The sequence below is a fragment of the Excalfactoria chinensis genome, chromosome 3, assembly GCF_039878825.1.
Source record: "Excalfactoria chinensis isolate bCotChi1 chromosome 3, bCotChi1.hap2, whole genome shotgun sequence".
NCBI classification, from domain to species: Eukaryota; Metazoa; Chordata; class Aves; order Galliformes; family Phasianidae; genus Excalfactoria; species Excalfactoria chinensis.
In genome coordinates, this window is record NC_092827.1 from 50,111,883 (window position 1) to 50,130,378 (window position 18,496).

The 18,496-nt window shown below is 35.9% G+C and overlaps 1 protein-coding gene across 2 annotated transcripts in view; it reads left to right on the plus strand.

Moving 5' to 3' along the window:
• Positions 1-18,496, plus strand: part of LAMA2 (laminin subunit alpha 2) — a 308,934-nt gene that overhangs the window by 237,183 nt on the left and 53,255 nt on the right. For both annotated transcript variants that reach the window (XM_072332884.1, XM_072332883.1), the window contains exons 36-41: positions 2,608-2,770; positions 4,323-4,533; positions 6,102-6,218; positions 7,308-7,471; positions 9,801-9,939; positions 15,600-15,702. In XM_072332884.1, coding sequence (XP_072188985.1) covers positions 2,608-2,770; positions 4,323-4,533; positions 6,102-6,218; positions 7,308-7,471; positions 9,801-9,939; positions 15,600-15,702 — 897 coding nt within the window. The remainder of the gene's footprint in view (positions 1-2,607; positions 2,771-4,322; positions 4,534-6,101; positions 6,219-7,307; positions 7,472-9,800; positions 9,940-15,599; positions 15,703-18,496) is intronic.

An 18,496-nucleotide genomic window follows, 5' to 3' on the forward strand; every position in this document is an offset into this window, starting at 1 on the left:
AGGGGAAGACAACTCCTTCTGCTCTGAGTGGAGACAGGAGTCCAGTTTCTTTCATCTTGTATATTTCTATAGTCTTCCTTCTTAAAGTTGGAAGCTGACATGGCTTTCCTTTACTGCTACTTAAAACAGGGTTGTTGGTCTGACTGTGTATCAGCACAATATCATGCATCAGTCTCTCTCTTCCATTCCTGAATGCTGTGCTGCCCAATTAGCTCTTTGTGCGACCTGTCCACTTGCTTGAAAAGTTTGTTGAGCTGAGCTCACTTGTAACTGTGACATTCTGCTCTGCTCTCAGGCCCTTGGGGAGTATCCACATTCTGGAGTTCAACACAGCTAAAGGTCTGAGCAGATTTTTAATTCCTCAGGTCTGTCTAGGTGTTTTAGATCAGGATGGTTGTAGCCCCTAAGTCTGGCTTTCTGCCTCAGCCTAACTGTAGCACAAAGTGGTCAGCATTTTTGTTTTGATGAAGTGCTGCTCTCAGACCAGTGTGGGCATGGACCTATTACCTATGATAATGGTGGAGAATCATTGAAAATGACTGACAATTGTAGTCCAGTTTATTTGAAAAATACTGATCTGTTTTCAGTTCTTCAAAACTCCCAACACAGTACTAACTTCAGTAGAGTTATGATTTTAAAGGTCTGGTTGAAAGTGAAAGCACCCACTTTTGTCAAAATATTACAAATAAATTTTGTATTGTCTTGTAACACACCACACTATGTGTTCTGTAATAGAACTAACCAGAAATTTAAAATTATCTTTAGGAGGTGCATTTTTTACATTTCATAAATATGGGAAAACAATGTGAGGAAGCAAGCAAGTTTTCAGCAAGGTTTTTAAAAAGAACATATGGTTCTCCATATTTCAAGACAGAGCTGAATTTGAGAAGTTGATGAATTCAGAATGACAATCGCTAAACACATATTTTGCTCCACATAAATTTTATCTAGTGTTTCTAACCCATATAAAAGTTTTCTCAAGGAGATTTAAACATGGCAAGTGCAGAGTCTAAGGATTTTGAGGGGTGAATGCAATATATTAGAAGTATATAAAGACCTTAAAATCAGTGTGTTTCCCTAGTAGCCAAGTAAACATTTTAAGAATAGATTAAATATAGGACCACAGGACTGCAAGTTACTACCTGGATCACTGCATCCACTTCCTTGGTAACATAAGTTTTCTACTATATATCTTCAGAGCAGCCTATATATACACATACATAGGCTCTAAATAGAAACCAGTTTCAGAATTCTTTTTATAACTACAAACCTTCTAAAAACATTCATAGTTATCATCATGTGTTCTTTTGCCAATCTTGTTCTTTGGTGTAAGTAATTTGGAGGGATCAATCAGGGCCAGTCAGCCAATCCTCCATACCATGATGATGTCCATCAAGGAAGGAGGGTTGATGTCCTAGGTGACTCCTTTCTGAGGGGAACAGAAGGCTAAAATGCCAACTAGACCTGATTCATAAGGAAGTCTACTGCCTCCATGGGGTCTGGGTAAGAGCTATTACTAGAAAACTCTCTAGCTTTACATGGTCCTTTGATTATTATCCATTACTCGTTTTTAGTTTCTCATGCTGGTTTTTAACCAGAGGTAACTCAGTATTGATTCATAACAGAATGCACACAAGATAACTGTGATCTATTTAGGTTGAACTATAGTCTTGTTCCAGTCCCCAGTACCTCACACATAACTACTTTTGCTTAAAGATCTCTCTTCTATTTTCACCAGAAAAATGAAAACATTGTAAAAATAGTTTTTTTCTTCATTATTTGTTCTAAACCTACAAAATGTATGGATGAAATAGTAATTTATTTGATGTTTGGAAGGCAGGTTTTGAGTTCTTCATTTTAATATTTAAAGATATTAAGAAGTACCTATGCAACTAGGAACACTTATGTAGCAAGTAGTTACATGGAAGCCTGAGACAAAAATACCTTCTTAACATTGCAGATGGAACTTATTGTCATAAATCAGTTGTTTCTGGAACTAAATAGTTTAATATCTTATAGTGTGCTATGGTAGAAAAATTCAGTCAGTTCTTGATTATGATACCATACATACAGCTATATCCTTCACCCTTTTTTGTCCATTTCTGGGTATCTGCTTCTAAACACAATTTCTCTGTCTATAGGTGACTTTCATTCCTCTTCCCTCCTTTTCTTTCCCAGATTTCCCAATCATTTATTCTTCTTCAGATTGCTAAATCTGAATGCTAAAAATGAAATTCTGAAGGTCTTCAAAAGTAATTTAAAATTTCATTTTCACTGTTTCCTCTTTAATTTTGTGAACAATATCCCAGGTTATCTTCTGCTATTTTAAATGTTAATTGCAAATTCTTTCTTCTGAGGGGACAAAAAGTAAAGGAATGCATTTCTTATACTGGATATAAAATCTTTTTCATTGTAATTATTGTGCTTAAAAGAGAGCTACAATAAAAGTTTTGAGGAGACATATCTCTCATTTGTCACTGATTAACCACCTTTTTTCTTCACAGCAGATTGCAAAGTGTGTGTGACTTGCTGATAGAGTTGACATGAAAGTTCTCTGTCCCTTTTATTTACTAACTCCCCCCATGCATGGTTTTTGCCCACTTGCAGCTGTAAATGAAGATGCTATAAGACTGAATGAAACGCTCGGAACCCCAGACAAGACCTTGGAGAAGAGTTTCCCAGAACTGCAGAGTGAGGCTGACAGAATGGTCACAGAAATGAGAAGTAAAAAGCTGAGTATGCAAGAAAGAATAGCTCAGGATGAGTTCAAGTGAGTAGAGAGACCACCGTCTTCAGCCTCCCTGTGATAATATCTGACTCTTGTAACTGTCATGCATTCTAACCAAGTTTTCAAGCTGGGGCTTTCAGAAATATGAAGGAAAGCAGAGTCTAGCATTTCACATCTATTAATTGAGCACTTGCATTTTTTGAAATGCTTATGTAGGTGGAAACCACTTCCTACAAAATTACGTCTTTGCTCCAGACATACCAGTAATGTTTATCATAAAATTCTAAGCAATTTTTTTTCTTATGTTTAGCTTCTACTTCTCATCTGATGAAAGGTTTTAGTACCAAAGATCATGGAAAAAAAAAAAAAATCTGGGGTCTTTGTGTTTTATTGTTTGTTTGTTTGAATGAAGACCAGATGGTCTAATAAAAATAGTATCTGCTTGTAAAGTTTGTCCACTAGCATGGACATTCCAAGCAGTATAGAATCAGGTTTGTATTGTCTATCTCATACATTGAACATACTTCCAAAAAACCCTACCAGTACATTATTTCTGCTATACTTCTAATAGTCCAACTTTTGGTTTCCTTGAGAAAGGGTATACTGAAAATGTATTCTTCACCAATGGCTTATTGCTCCTTCTAATCTGCCCTGGTGAGGTCACATTTAGACTACTGTGTCCAGTTCTGGGGTCCCTAGTTAAAAAAAAAGAAAAAGACAGGGGTCTCCTAGAAGGAGTTCAGCAGTGGGCCACAAAGATTATAAAGGGCCTGGACAATCTCCTGTATGATGAAAGATGGAGTAACCTGGGTCTGTTCAGCCTAGGGAAAAGAAGACTGAGAATGGATCTGATAAATGTTTATAAACATTTATATCTAAAGAGAAGTGGGTGGCAAATGGATGAGACCAGGCTTCTTCTCAGTACTGTGTAGCAATTGGACAAGGACTAATGGCCTAAAATGTTTTCATAGGAACATCCACATTAACATACAGAAGAACTTCTGTGTGATAAGGATGATGGAGCACTGGAACTAGTTGCTTGGAGAGGTTGTGGGGTCTCCTTCTATGGAGATATTCAAGACCTGTCTGAATGCCTACCTGTGATACCTATTGTAGGGTACCTGCTTTAGCAGGGAGATTGGACTCAATAAACTCTTGAGGTGTCTTTCAACCCCTGTGATTCTGTAATTCTTTGACCTGTATTTCGTTAGACAGAGCATAGAGTAAAATCTGTAAGAGGTCAAAGTAGAAGTGTTAGCTTTACAGAACCAATGAGTTGTCCTGAGTTTGATTACTGGCTAGATTGTGCTGTACTACAAGGCAAGGTCATAAAAAGGAGATCTGTCTGTCTCATGTGTTGTATTAATGCAAATAAATGAAATGTTTCAGAAAATCTTACTTTACTATTAGATACTGACAGCATCAGTTTACCTCCCTTCACCCCCCTCCCTCCCCACCACCTCCCTACTGTGAGATCTTTGAGGTCTTTTCCAACCTTGGTAATTCTATGAAATTTAAGGCCCATTTCAATACATTTGGATTATTAGGTGTAAGAAATACGAATTCAGTACCTTTATGTTATGGTGTATTGCAGGAATGCAGAAGATCTTTTGAACAAAGTGAAGAAATTATTTGGAGAGCCCAGTGAGAAAAACGAGGATCTCAAAAATGAAGTTCGGGACAAACTAGCAAACTACCATGCCAAAGTTGACGATGCTCGAGATCTGCTAAGAGATGCTATGAATAAAATTAGAGAGGCTAATCATTTATCTGCAGTCAACCAAAATAACATGACCATGGTAGAGGTGAGCACTGACAAGATGTATCTTTGATTAAGTTAATGTCTGATCAAAGTCTGAAACTTTGCATGAAAACTTTGTAACTAAATCTTGAAACAAACAAACAAAAATAGCAGTAGAACAAAATTATTATTTAAATACAACTAAATTTGATGTAAATGTAAACAGATATATTCTTCAGAATCAGGAAACAGTTGGCTTGTAAAAGGAGAATTCCTTGACAGCTTTCTTTACCAAAGTGGTACTTACTGCTTATATAATTTGAGTGGAAGATGCTGTTGAATTTATTAGTTTGGGGAAGGTTGAATTCCTCTGAGTAGGAGTATTCATGCAAGATCAAAATAGAGTTCAGTTAAAATTTTTGCTAGCATATATTTACTCACAGGAAGTTTGCTTTTTGATCTTCTCCAAGTATGCAGATATTACACAGTAATTAATCAAACTCTATCTTCCATAGTTAGTAGTTGCTATAAAAGATCCCCCTCATAGCAGAGAGGTCTGCTTTTGATTTAATTTAAATTGCAAAGACTCAAAGAGCACATTATACTGTACATTAGCAAGCATTTAACCAAGATATTAAGTGCAGAGTCAACTTAATGAAGATAAATTTTTCCACTCTGTTTATATCATGATAAGCTTTCACCTCATGTGAAATGATAAGCTTGGAGTTCCAGAATCTCAGTTCTCGGGCTTGATTGAATTAAGGAAATACTGTGCTGTACATAAGTTAGGTGTTCTCTGTTCTCTGCATTTTCTTCCCAAAAGTAAAAGGAGAAAGGCTGGATAAACTATCTCCTGCTGTATCAGTTTTTAAAATACTTTCTGTACCACACAGTATGAAAACGCCTGAAGGCACCCTTTTCAGGAATCTTGTCCAAAAAAGTGATTTTGAGAAGTTTTGTTTTGTTTTTGTTTTTGCTTTGCTTTACTTTTACCCCTGTTTTGACCAACAGGCCATTATAGTACTCTTTAGACTACAGTGACATGATCACCTGTGAGGCTAATCTGTGATACCTAATGGATCCTACATAGGAAATCACCAGTTGCTTAGTCAGAAAACCACCATTATTACACAATATGCAATATTTCTACTATTTAGAAAATCAAGAATCCAAAGTTTTTTAAACCATCATCTATTATTTTTATATTCATCATTGAGTGAAAAAAAATAGTGGACATAAAGATGAAAGTAACAGAATATTTTCACAGATTTGCCTGCATGACCTGTGTAGATAATTGCTAAAATGAGAAAGTTGTACATCTGAGTAAAGGTTAGGATTTCTAATTACTTTCTGATTCATTTTACTTTAGTACTGCAGTCAGTAACCTCTATGATAGAACAACAAAAAATGTACCATGTGGGAGGGAGGGGATACAAAGCTGGGGACAGGAAGAAAAAGAAAGATATCTTACTTTAAACGTGCTCTATTGCTGTTACTGTCTTTGCTTGGGAAGATCAGAGAATTCCAGAAGTCTGACCTTTATGGAATGGTGACAAAATACACTCTATTGGTTTCAAGTACTGGCATCACTTTCATCACTCACATTTTGATCTGTGTGAACACATCTTATAGAAAAAGAAGCAAGCTGTAGAAGATGGCAGGAAAGGTGTTGAGAAGAGTCTGCAGGAAGGGAATGAAATCCTTAATGAAGCCAACAACTTTACAAATGAAATCAACTTAGCTGTAGAGGTAGGTGTTTTATTATCTTTATTTGAGAATTAGTACAATCAGTTGCAATACAGTATTGTGCTGTAGTATTAGAAACAGAGTATCTAATTCAAATAATACCTTATTTTTCTTTTTTATTTATCAATGTTAGAATATTTGTGTTTGAAGGAATTTCTATTGCTTTACGACAGAAAATCAAACCTGGTATGTTGAAAAGATGAAGTTTGAGATTTAAATGATTACACAGAGAGATAGCACATCATTTTTTGTTGTATCTTTTAAAAATATTGTATTGTGATTGTGGTACTGACTTTGTCTGTAGAATTGCAGATGCAGAAAACCTGTTCATTGTCGCAGACTGTCTCTGTGATCTAGATGTAGTTTTGTCTGCAACAAGACTGTGTGTGCATATCAGAAATAATTTGTTGCCTGTGGCAACAATTTTGAATCTAGATAGATCACAGAAATGAGTGGACTGTGCTCTAGTTCTACGCAACGTTTTTGAAAGTCTTACCTTAAAAATTTATCAATGGAGTTTGCAGCCTTACCTATATATAGATATGACCGGTTCTAGAAATATTTTCATCTTACACTGTAAATTTTTAAAATGAATGGAAAAAAGCCATGTGGTAAAATGGGAAGGAAAACAATTTATGACATCTTACTAAGACAGAAATGGGAGATCTCCAAAAGCATGATTCTTACTAAGGTATTTTAATATTCAAAAACACATTTGAGTCAAACAAATTGTCATATAACATGAAACTTTTGTCATTGGCAAGTTATTACTGGGAGGATGGTTACGAGTGAGTATAACTACGTATGCATTTATATTTAGGATATAAATTCAAAGTAGAGGTAGCAAATATTTAAACTTTGTAGTTTAATAATTGTAAAATAATAACTTGAGAGGCAAGTAGCTGTGCTATACTGTTTTGTTTCTCTTCTGCTCTACAGACCAACCAATCCTTTATTCTTTCCATTAGTTCCCCTCAAGTGTTAATGCATGTGTAAATTATGATTTAATATCTTACAATGAAAATGTATAAAGGGCTACAGAATGCTTGCATTCAGATACTTAAAGGTCTTATTTATGTTATTTTATGTCAGTACGTGGAAAGTGTTGCAGATAAGATACAGTCAATGTCCGATCAACTGAAAGATAAAATAGATGATTTATCACAAGAAATTCAAGACAAAATGCTTCCAGAAAAGGTATTACAAGCTGAGAACCACGCAGCACAGCTGAATGAATCATCTGCAGTACTGGATGGGTAAGGATGCGTTTATTGGTGATGGTAAAATTATAAAGCAGACTTGTAAGATCGCTTAACAGAAACTCAAGGGCATACTTTTCAGACTTTGATATCTTGCCCTCCAAAAACAGGAGGTAAGAAATTTTTTTTCTCTCTATTTGACATTCTCATTTCTACTTGGCCAAGCTCAAAGTGGAAAGGACTGTACGAATGACACTGTATAACTCATCATGAATATCATTTCTTGGAAAGACTGGAAAGAGTAGTTTTCATTTATTGGAAGAGAGTGTGGGGGGTGTATTTGTTTTGTTGATTTTCTGCATTTAAGAAAGAAATCAATAAAAAAATTTTGCAGCTCTAGAATTTACAAATATATTATGCATATTGTGTGTCCCAAACGTCTCCCCAGTATAGTTCTAGAAAAGCACTGTATGAATAGAAAGCTTTAGGTTTTGTTTCTTAAGATCATAGAACCGTTTGAGTTGGAAGGGCCCCTTAAAGTTTATCTAGTCGAACTCCCCTGCAGCGACTGAGGACACCTACAGGTAGATCAGATTGCACAGAGCACCATCCAGCTTGACCTAGAATTTTTCCAAGGACAGGGCATCAATCACTACCCCGGGCAAACTACTCCAGTACCTCACCACCTTTGTTGTAAAAAAAAAAAAACAAACTTCTTCCTAGTATCTAATTTATACCTCCTCTCTTATAGTTTGAAACCGTTTCCCTCTGTCCTATCATGAGAGACCTTGTTGTCCCCTTCTTTCTTATGGCCCCACTTTATATACTGAAAGGCTGCTGCTAGTTCTCCACAGAGCCTTCCCTTTTCCAGGCTGCAGAGCCCCAGCTCTCTCGGCCTCCCCTTGTAGGGAAGGTGTACATGCTTAAGTAGAATTTTTGGGGGTGTATACTTGTGCTTCTTTCTTAACATAGGCCTTAGGGAGCTTAGGGTAAAGTTTAAAGCACTTTAATACTCTTTGGGGTTGGTAGCATAGCCCTTTATTCTTTACTGTGGTTTAGCAATACCATGTATACTTCCATACAATCAAGACATCATCTGCAGTTTCTCATTATACACAGTAAAGAATGAAGAATCAAAGACATTTAAAATTATCTTTAAAAACAAAATATTGAGACTTTATATTTCTAGTGTGGTCAGATTCATAGTCTCAGAGGAGAAAGAAATGACTTTGTCTTTTGTCATCTTACATCAGGATAAAGTTTTTAGATCATGAACTGTAAAGCCATACTTTACAGGAATACTCAGTGTCTATCTATCTTAGGATTTCAAAAATGCATCTATCCTCACAACTGGCATTTGGGCATTTTTCAGATAATACTAAATTTGCTGAAAAATGCCACTTCATCTTATAAGAGAAATTGACGGAGAGTTTTTTCTCTCAAATCACCCCCTAAGGCTTGAAATAGCCTATTGATTGATAGTGAAGATGTTGTGCTGGGAGTTAGAACATGGAACAGATCATGAATTTAACCTAGGAAACAGATTGTTATTTTTCCTGTATACAAAGAAGTGTTAGTATAGGGTTCTCCCTTATGCCTAATAGCCCGCTGATAAATAAATGTCATTGGTTTATGGAAAACTCCATTTAGGTCCTTCCTAACCTGAAGGTTTGTGAAACATATTTCTAAGCAGTACTTTAACTACTAGCTAGATAATTATTGTAGGTTGCCCATTTCTCTAACTCAGTATCACAAAAAACTTACTACAGCCTAATAAGCTTCATCTGTATTTGGGTAGGGAGAAGGCTCTTCTAGGAATTATGCTGATGCAGTTCAATCATGTGGCAATCTGAAGGAAATCTATTTCCCACTGTTAACTGCATGTAAAGTCCAGGGAAAATACTTTCCATCTCCTTAGTTTTTCCTGTTGCATTTTATAGAAATAATTAAATATTAATTGAGGCACAGATTGGAGCCCAGCTACCTCAGTTCTCAGGAGAATATATGTATTATCAGATTAGAGAATGAATTTCCCTCTCTTCCACTCTGTCTCCATGACTAAGTATTTTCTATGGGCTGGAACACATCCAGGTGAAGTAATCCCTGCCTCCCTTACATTATCTTACATCATACACTGTAATTATTGATCTAATTTATCTCACAGCACCTCCTTGTCAGTAAACATTTTATGTCTTTCTGCACAGGTAAAATGTGAATTTTGCAAAACACCATAATTCCTGAAATTTCCAATGTAGCATTCCTCTCTAACACACTGTCTTAGAAATATCCTTAAAAAAGACTGTTGGGTTTGAAAAAGTAGGGTGCTGTATTCTCTTGAGCTCTGATAGTATATTTAATTGTTTGTTTACTTTTTCTGTCCCAACAGAATCCTTGCTGAAGCCAAAAACCTTTCTTTCAATGCCACACGTGCTTTCAATGCTTATACCAACATCAAGGATTACATAGATGAAGCTGAAAATGTTGCCAAGGAAGCCAAGGCTCTTGCAAATGAAGCTATGAAAGCGGTAAGAAAACTAAGTAAATTGGGAAAGGAAACTTAAATTTTCAGTGGAACTATCCTGAACATTTTCCCAGTTATGTACTTTACCGTCTTTGAGAGACTGCAGCCACCACAGATTCTTGTATTGACAACAGAACAAAGTGCCCGTGCCAGAGCTTCGTGTACCTTAACTACACCTCAGTTTGCCCATGCATACTTTACTCTTTTTTTTTTCCCTTTTTGTTGTCCTTCCTCCATCAGTCCTTTCAGTCTCTGTCTAAGGATTAAGCCAAGCCAACAGCCTCTATGAGAAGGCTTTGAATGAACAGTTAGGTCTTGTGATACTTGATAAGGCCAGTTTATATTTATCAACAGTTTACTGGGCAACTTGACCTGGTTTCTTGACTAATAGGGCAGGGTGACCCATGGACCCATGCCAAGGAAAAGGGAGAAAAGGCAGGAAGACTGGAGATGGGCCTAGAAGCAAAACAGCAGCAATGTTCGGAGGAGGAGAGTTGGCAGACCCTGTATTTGATACAGGAATGTGTAGGTGAACAAAAATAAACTGCAGTAACAGCATTTGCACATGCATAAAAGTATCTTTAAGAGAGCTATTTCAGTCAAGTGGATAGCAAGAATATAAAAAGCACTAACATGCTGGAACGGCCCGTATTTAGGAGAGGGATAAAGCAAACTATTTGTTGCACAAAAAATCATATATATTTTTAGACAGTTTCTGTTGTCAAATTGTATTTCAGATAACATTAATTACTATATTTCTGTCTTGAAAGGAAAAAGTGTCACCTTACACATTAGCATGTACAAGTTCTCTGAAAACAGTTATTTGTTTTGCTGGAACTGCTAATTATGCTGCAGAAGTAAATAAGAACCTCTGGATTTTTATTTTATTTTATTTTAAATGCATTAGAATTTAATGCGGATAGCTGTCCTTTGTTCTCTTTGTGACTCACAGGGAGTATTGCAAGGCGCTATAGTAGGGATCAGTTAGGGAAAAAAGGCACATACAGCAGCTGAGAAACAAAGCAAGCAATTACAGTGTGACTACAGTAGTGTTTATATCGGATGGAGAACTGGCTGATGGTACCACGGAGAGGAAGTGGATAGATAATTTGAAAGGGCTGGTGGTGGAGAGATGGACGGTATGATGCAAGGGAGTAGCAATAAAAGGCACTAAGATATTGTTCAAGGAGGGATTCTAAGCATCTCCTCTCTATGAAGAAATCTGTTCTTATTATGTACTGTGTATGTGCAACAGGAGTTGATTAAGAGGAAAATGAAGAGAGCTACAGCCCTTTAAATGTAAACATAGTGATAATCCGTGGTTTATCATCACACTGGTGCACAGTATGGTAAAGTTTTCTCATTATTTGGTAAATAATAATGGGAAAATAATAGGATTTAGGGATAAATTTAACTGATATTTGTCATGGTCAATCATTCTTTCACTGTATTTTTATATCAAGTCTGTTTTTATGAAAAGAGCTGACCTATTCACCTATTTGATAAGCTTAAATGCTAAAATTAGTAAGTCAGTCTCCCTCTTTTTGAGGGCCCCAAGGAACTTCAGTCTGAGCTTCAGCAGGAAGAGTGCCTCATTGCTGACTGGACCACTGTAGTTCAAGCCCTCTCCTAGAAGGTAGTGTTTGTAGATTTGAGCCAACTCAAACAGCAAGCTCTGGAAACTCCCCTCCTTCTGGAGTACATGGTCTTTGAGCCCTGGTGTAGAAGGCAGATATAATCATCCCTCCTTGTGAAACTGGAGCCGTGTTCTCTTTATAATGAAACCGACTGTGGATGTCTGTCTTCTGTAAAGGACTCTGATCTCCAGAAGCCAGCAGATGCATCACTGAGCCCAACCTTTCACAGTAAATGATAGTGTTGGGTTGATGTGGGGAAGGTTTCCCAATAGCAGAAAACTGGTTCATAAACTAGCAGTGTTAAGTACTGAGCTGAGTTTTAGAGTCTACCCTGCAAGTCACTGGAATGATTAATCTATGCAAACTTCAGAGGTATCTCTGAATTTGGAGTTATTTTTGTTTTTAATAGGGAAGATTAGTTTGATTTTAAATTAAGCTAATGTTGCTTAAAGCACGAACAAAGCAATGCTTCAAATCCATCGTGATTACAGAAAGCCTGATAAATGACTGGGGAAAAAAATGTATTAAAATATGACAGAAAAATTTCTCTTAAGCTTTTTATGATGGATTTTCTGTTCCCTTTCAAAGAAAAATAAATTTATCACAGATGAGAAATCTCAAGCATTTGGGGCTGCTTCAGTATCCCGTGACTTAGTCAAGACAGTAACTGACTGAGGAGTGGAGTCATGTTAACCAATCCTGCTTGTTTATTGTAGAGCGAAATCATAATTTTAAAATACATCTTGAAAAATTATTTTTATTTCATAGGCTTTTTAGAATAGAAACTGGTACCACAGGTGACATGGTAGGTTATAATGTTCTACTTCCTTCTTTCTGACTCCCTTTGTAGTGGGACCCTAGCAGTTGTGTTGGGTCCCTAAGCTTCCTTGCATGTTAACAGCATAAAGCAGCCTACCAGGTCTCCTCAAGACACGAGGATTTCCTGAGATGCAATCCATTCACAACGTTTTGGTACTTTGGAATTCTCAGCTGTATCCAGGACTGGTGAGAATTAACTGACCTTAATTCTCACAGAGGTGAAAATTTCTCAGAATGTAAATGTACCTGAACAAGAAAATATTTTAAAAGTAAGGCAGAATGGTATTTAACAGATAGAAATTAGGGCTTAAGTCTGTAAAACAGCTTATAAGTGTACAGATGAATTCACATACATAACTCCCCTGGGGCAGTTTTGAGGATAACATATATACTTAGAGCTACACCTACACTTCTGTCAGTGACCAAAATAATACCTACTTCATGCTTACATCTTACCATGAAACTTCAGGAAAAAAAGAGAATACCTTTGTACCAAGGCTTCATCAGTTTTCTGTGTTCAGAACGTGTCCAGTTCTGTGTTCAGAACTGATGGGAGAGTCTTCATGGGATGCTGTTACCATAGCTAAACGAACTTGCAGCCTGTAATCTTCTCCCTGATAATGTGCAAGCCAATGATTCACACTGTCATACCTTGGAGATTTGGAGGGATCTGTTCCATACCCAAAAGAGTGCTGTGCGCTGAAATCTTTCTTCTGCTCCTGCAGAAGGTAGATGATTTGACAAGAACAGAGCTAAAGATTTACTGAAATGCCAGAAAGTCCAAGTGGATGTTTCTTCTTGAATTTCTTGAATTTTACCTGTAATTATTGCTGAATATCAAATCATGGAGCTTTTCTTTAGTTTGATACATGTTTTTCTTTTTGCTGTTAAACCTTGTTAAAATTATTGCTAAACTACTGAAAGAACAAAGCAATCCATGATGCATGATGTATGGTTTCTGTGGCAGAATTTCATATTAACTTATCATAACAGCACTTATGCGTCTAAACCAAGACTGAGATTGCATTGTTTGGATACATAATGAGACCCCACTCCAACCACAAGATGCTACAAGCAGTCAAAGTGCACGAACTGTATATGGAGAGGGTGGGTGTTGTGGATGGAGGCAGATTGTGAGGAAGTTACTGTCCCCCAGTTATGTACTTTCTGGTGCAGACAGAGTTAAATTAGATACAGTTCAGATTCCTGGGACACAGTGATTTTTCCAATTTGTCTTGAATCACAATCATTTATTACTTTTTTTTTTTTTTCCTCATCTTTAGATCAAGTATACACATTTAGAAAACAATATCAAAATCATTTAGCTGTCAGTCTTATTAAATCATAAAGGGGTTCAGTGTGATCCTGACTTGCTGCAAGCTGAACACAAGTTCACTTCGCACATCTAGAAAATGTTTACTTTTCTCATTATTAACTAACTTTCTGCTGAAATCTGTTTCTAATTGCCAGCTTGGACTCAGTTATTGTCCCTGATTTGATGAACTTGCTTTTGCATTGCAAATCTGGCCTTCCAGCTTCTTTATATTGAAATGAAACTTCTTTAACAGCCTGTAAATCCTAACAGCCTGTTTTTTTCTAATAACAATTCTCACATGGACCCAAGTTCTGATTCTAACAGGAAAATTGCAGTAGTATTTTCTGATTTGTCAGGTGCATCTGCCATGCAATCTGGCCAGGTGCTCTTTCTTCAAGAGCAATCTTTTACTTAACTGGTTAGTCTTTGGTAGCTGAGAATTTTGTTCTATTAAGTATTGATATTGTGCTCTTCCTATCTGTAATTGTTTCCATGGAAATAAATAGGAAGTATTAATTTTGGAGTGACCTATATATTATCAGTGCTACTTATATAAGGTAATAAAGATAAAATTTATAAACAATTAGTTTAGTTGATCTTTCAAATATAAAGCCTTTGTTGATGTGGGGAGGAATTTGCATACATAGCATAGTAGTTCAAGTGAGCTCAGTAGTCACAAGGTCCAGGTTTAATAAAATCACTCATCATATGATGAAACTTGAGCATAAATTTACATCCTTCATGACTACAAAGAATCTGTAATAGCTTTATCCCAGTGACATAAGGCTACTTGTGCCCTGTGATGTCCCTTAAATGAAATCTGAATTTTGAGATTATCCAAAGCATTCTTTAAGATTTTTTGGAAGAAAGAGAAACAGGCAGCAATTCCAATGTATGTTCCTTAAAATATCATTGAAAAACAACAATTCATCAGTTAGAAAAATATCACCTCTTGTTCATTATATGGATAATGAATAGCATTAATAACTATGTCATTTAATTGACACACAGTTCATTTTTGAGTATATGTATCTGCCCCTGAAAATGAAGAATAGCTGCTTCTTAATTACATACTTGCAACAAGGCTGACCCATGACTAATATAAAATGTTATCTGCCTGTCAAGAGTATTCTCAATGAAATGGATTCAGTATAATATGTGACTTGAGTTCATTCTTTCAAACTGGTAAGTAACTGGTTCAGCACCTAAAGCATTTCCTACTGACTGAAAATTCTAATCTAATTTAGAAAAATCATGTGACTGATTGATCAGTCTCAGCACTGAAGAGAGATTTCAATAGAAAGCCTTTTTTTAATGACATGATAGATAGTAGGATGGATATTCAGTAATAAAACTATTTCAGATTAACTGCAGTTTGCCCCTCTTTTTAAATTCTATTTGTTTCATTGCATCTTCACTTTACTGACCTTGCAATTACAATTCTTGACTATATATTCTTGACTCTGTTTTCTGTGTTAGAATTTAGATCATCAGATTCAGCCTACCTTATAAAAGTATTGTAGCTGCTCCTGGGAAGAAATATTGTACCTGGAGAAAGAAAGCCTTGTTTATGTTGAAAGATTTTTGCTTGTTTGTTTTTGAAAAAGTTCTGCTTCTATGGACAGATCTCTTTCCATAATGATATAACCATTTTCTTTTCTTATTAAAGTCATAGCTGGTATTCCAAAGGAGAACTGGCTTCCTGTAAAAACAAAGGAAATAGAGAAAAAACATTTTCTAGTCCTGTGAAAACCAATTTAACACCAATGATATATGGTTAAGAGCACAATGATGTTCACTTAAAATTGAGATGATTGTTCACTTAGATAATTTTCATACATCTTTAATGACTTCAGGCTTTCTCGTATGTTTACACTGTTTGTTTCTCTGCAGACATCTGGTCCTCAAGGATCACTGAAGGATGATGCCAAGAGCTCTCTTCAGAAAAGCTTCAGGGTCTTTAATGATGCCATGGTGCTAGAAAATGATGTTAAAGGTATGTACAGTATGTGGCAGCCAGGTTCGTTAAATGGAAGAAAAATTTTGCGAGGCTCTTTTGTTACCATTGTGAATAAGTCAAGTCAGTAGAAAAAAATATATTTCATTTTCTATTTTAAAGACTGAACAAAGTATCGACTGAAAAGAAGGATTCTATTCCACATACATAATGCCTGGGACAAGCATCCCAGGCAGTTATTGAGAAGTGTCCATTTCTGGGATAAGAAGGCTAAGATAGAGTCTTAGTCTTTTCTTGATGATTACGTTAAGGGTTGAGAGTAAATGGAAATGAGAGAGGAAGGGGATAACAGGTTCTGATTTAGAAAGTGCTCTACCAGAAAAATAGCACAAAAAAACAGCCCAATACTGTATTTTTTTCTTGTTAATACAAGAGGGAGGCAGTTTGGAGTCAAATATGCTATGGGAGGTAAGTATATTGCTAAGTATCTTCTTCAAAAATAAAACTAAAACCATGTATCCAACGAAAAATCATGATTTCTTGCCTGCACAAAAAAGTATTAATTTATTCCTAAAGTGTTAATACGTGGGTGGGTGCAGCTCAAATGATAACATTTGTGGAATCCAAACAAAATTCTATGGTATGCAGGAAAATAAAGCGTTCTTTTTTTTTTTTTTTTTTTTTTTTTTTTTTTGCAATTACTGCAGAAACTTCTACTCAGCATCTTCCACTGGAAAAACAAAACAAACAAACAAACAAAAAAGCATAGGTTTTTGAATGATGCTGCTTGGTGAGATGTAACAACTTGTAGATAATTCGGATTAGACTGTTTATAATGATTTGAGTATTTTCTCCTCAATAAATGAGAGCCCTGTTGGTGAATGCCATAGTGTGCGAAAGTAGGGTAGAATGTATCACATGCTGTGTAACAGTAGAAAATGCAAATATCACAGAGAAATGTAAGAACATAACTAAAACTTATGAAGCAATCTTTCCAGAGTGTAAGGGTTACGAATGTTTTAGCAAAATTACTGTCTTCAGTCCTGGATACTGAATTTCTGGAAGGTTCTGAGCCTATGATTTCAGTGATCATTTGAGCTGTTGTGCGGTTTTGCAAGCAAAAACAATTTATTGCTTGTGTCTTCATTCGGACAGATTGTTTTATAGGTCTTCTTAGAAAATACTTATTGCAGCGTTAATGAAGCATCTGTTTACCAGTACTCAACATTTCTTTTTCCACAGCAGTTTTATAAAGGAGCTGAAAAATATTTCATTTCAACTAAGGGGAAATAAGCATGATACAATTATCCACTTTGAAATGGACCAGCATACTGAGTTTCACATGCGTACCTTTGTTAAAAATGTGTAATATTGACACAGTGTTCGTGCCAATGGTATTTTAAAGTCTTTGAGGAAGACCAATTAGATGAGTCTTCCATACAGCTAATTTTGAAGGGCATTCCTCCAAATATGGACTGATTTTCCTGTTAGTCTAGATAGAATATGTTCAAGTTGGTAACTGGGTGCTTTATTCCAAATTAATATTCTGTAATCCCCTCCCATTTATACTGTTATTTTAGTATATGTATTGAAAAGATTGTTTCCAGTCAATTTAATGTTACAAAAATCTTTTCATACTATGTACGCTATACTTTAATCTGATACAGTTGGCTGAAGTTATTGTGTTATTACAGGGTTAATCTGGAATTAATTGCAGATAAAGATATAGTACTTATTCACTTAGGTAGAAAAACAGATCCTGGGCACGAAAGAAATTTAATTAAAAAAAAAAAAAAAAAGTGGGAGGAAAACAACTATGACATAAAACTTCTTGCTCATCACAGGGTTTGAAAATTAAGCTAAGATTAAGTTTGTTTGCTTCATGCATCAGATTTAGGGGAAAAAAAAATGCATATGGTAAACACTTGAGGTTGAGATTTTAGCTGTCTGTCACAGAGATGATGCTTGAAGCTTTCATGTGATACCGCAGCAGGTAAAAATAATTCTTATTAGAGACAAGACAGATTTTTATAATGGAGCCTAGTTTTTGAGATTTTAGCATGTATGATTTTCACTGGAATATGCATTACAAAAACGACACAGCGTAAAAAATGAGATCCACATAACACATAGTCATCACTCGGTTACTACTTCATTTTCATTTATTTCTGGCAGCTCTTGGATGTCAGCTAATGTTTAGTAAGGTCATAAGACAAAATTATTAATAATGTCAATTGTGCTTCTATATCATATACAGTTTGAAAGTTAAAAACACTATTTTATTTTAGTAGCTCTAAGGAGAAAATAACTGTCTATGCTTACAAGTAAATCTTGGGTCTCTTTTTAGATGATTTTTTATTGTGACATTTCTGCCAGATTCAGTACTAATTTAAGGCCAGCATGTTTTTGTAAATATGTCTCAGAAAATCATAAAATATTATGGGAGGCCAGCAGACAATCTAAGTAACATGGCAGAAGTGGAAAGTGTAGTGATGTTGCTCATGCCCCTTGCTGGACCTTGTACCAACTGCACCAACTTGCCATAGCTGGTGTATTGGACACAAAAAAGGCAGTACTGCCTCTTTGTACCACAGAGTGTAGCCCATAGCTTTGTGTGCTCCGTGGATGGTTACATCAGAGTAATCTGTGCTCTTTCAAGTCTGTTCCCAAGGATGAAATCAAAATGTCTGTACTTGGATATATATCAATTCTGTGTGCTCACAGGTCTGTTCAGTTTAACCCTGAAACAAACAAACAAACAAAAACTTAATAAGACAGTACTTCAGAGATTTGGGGGAAAAAGTGATGTTATCACCCCATTTTACTTCAGTGA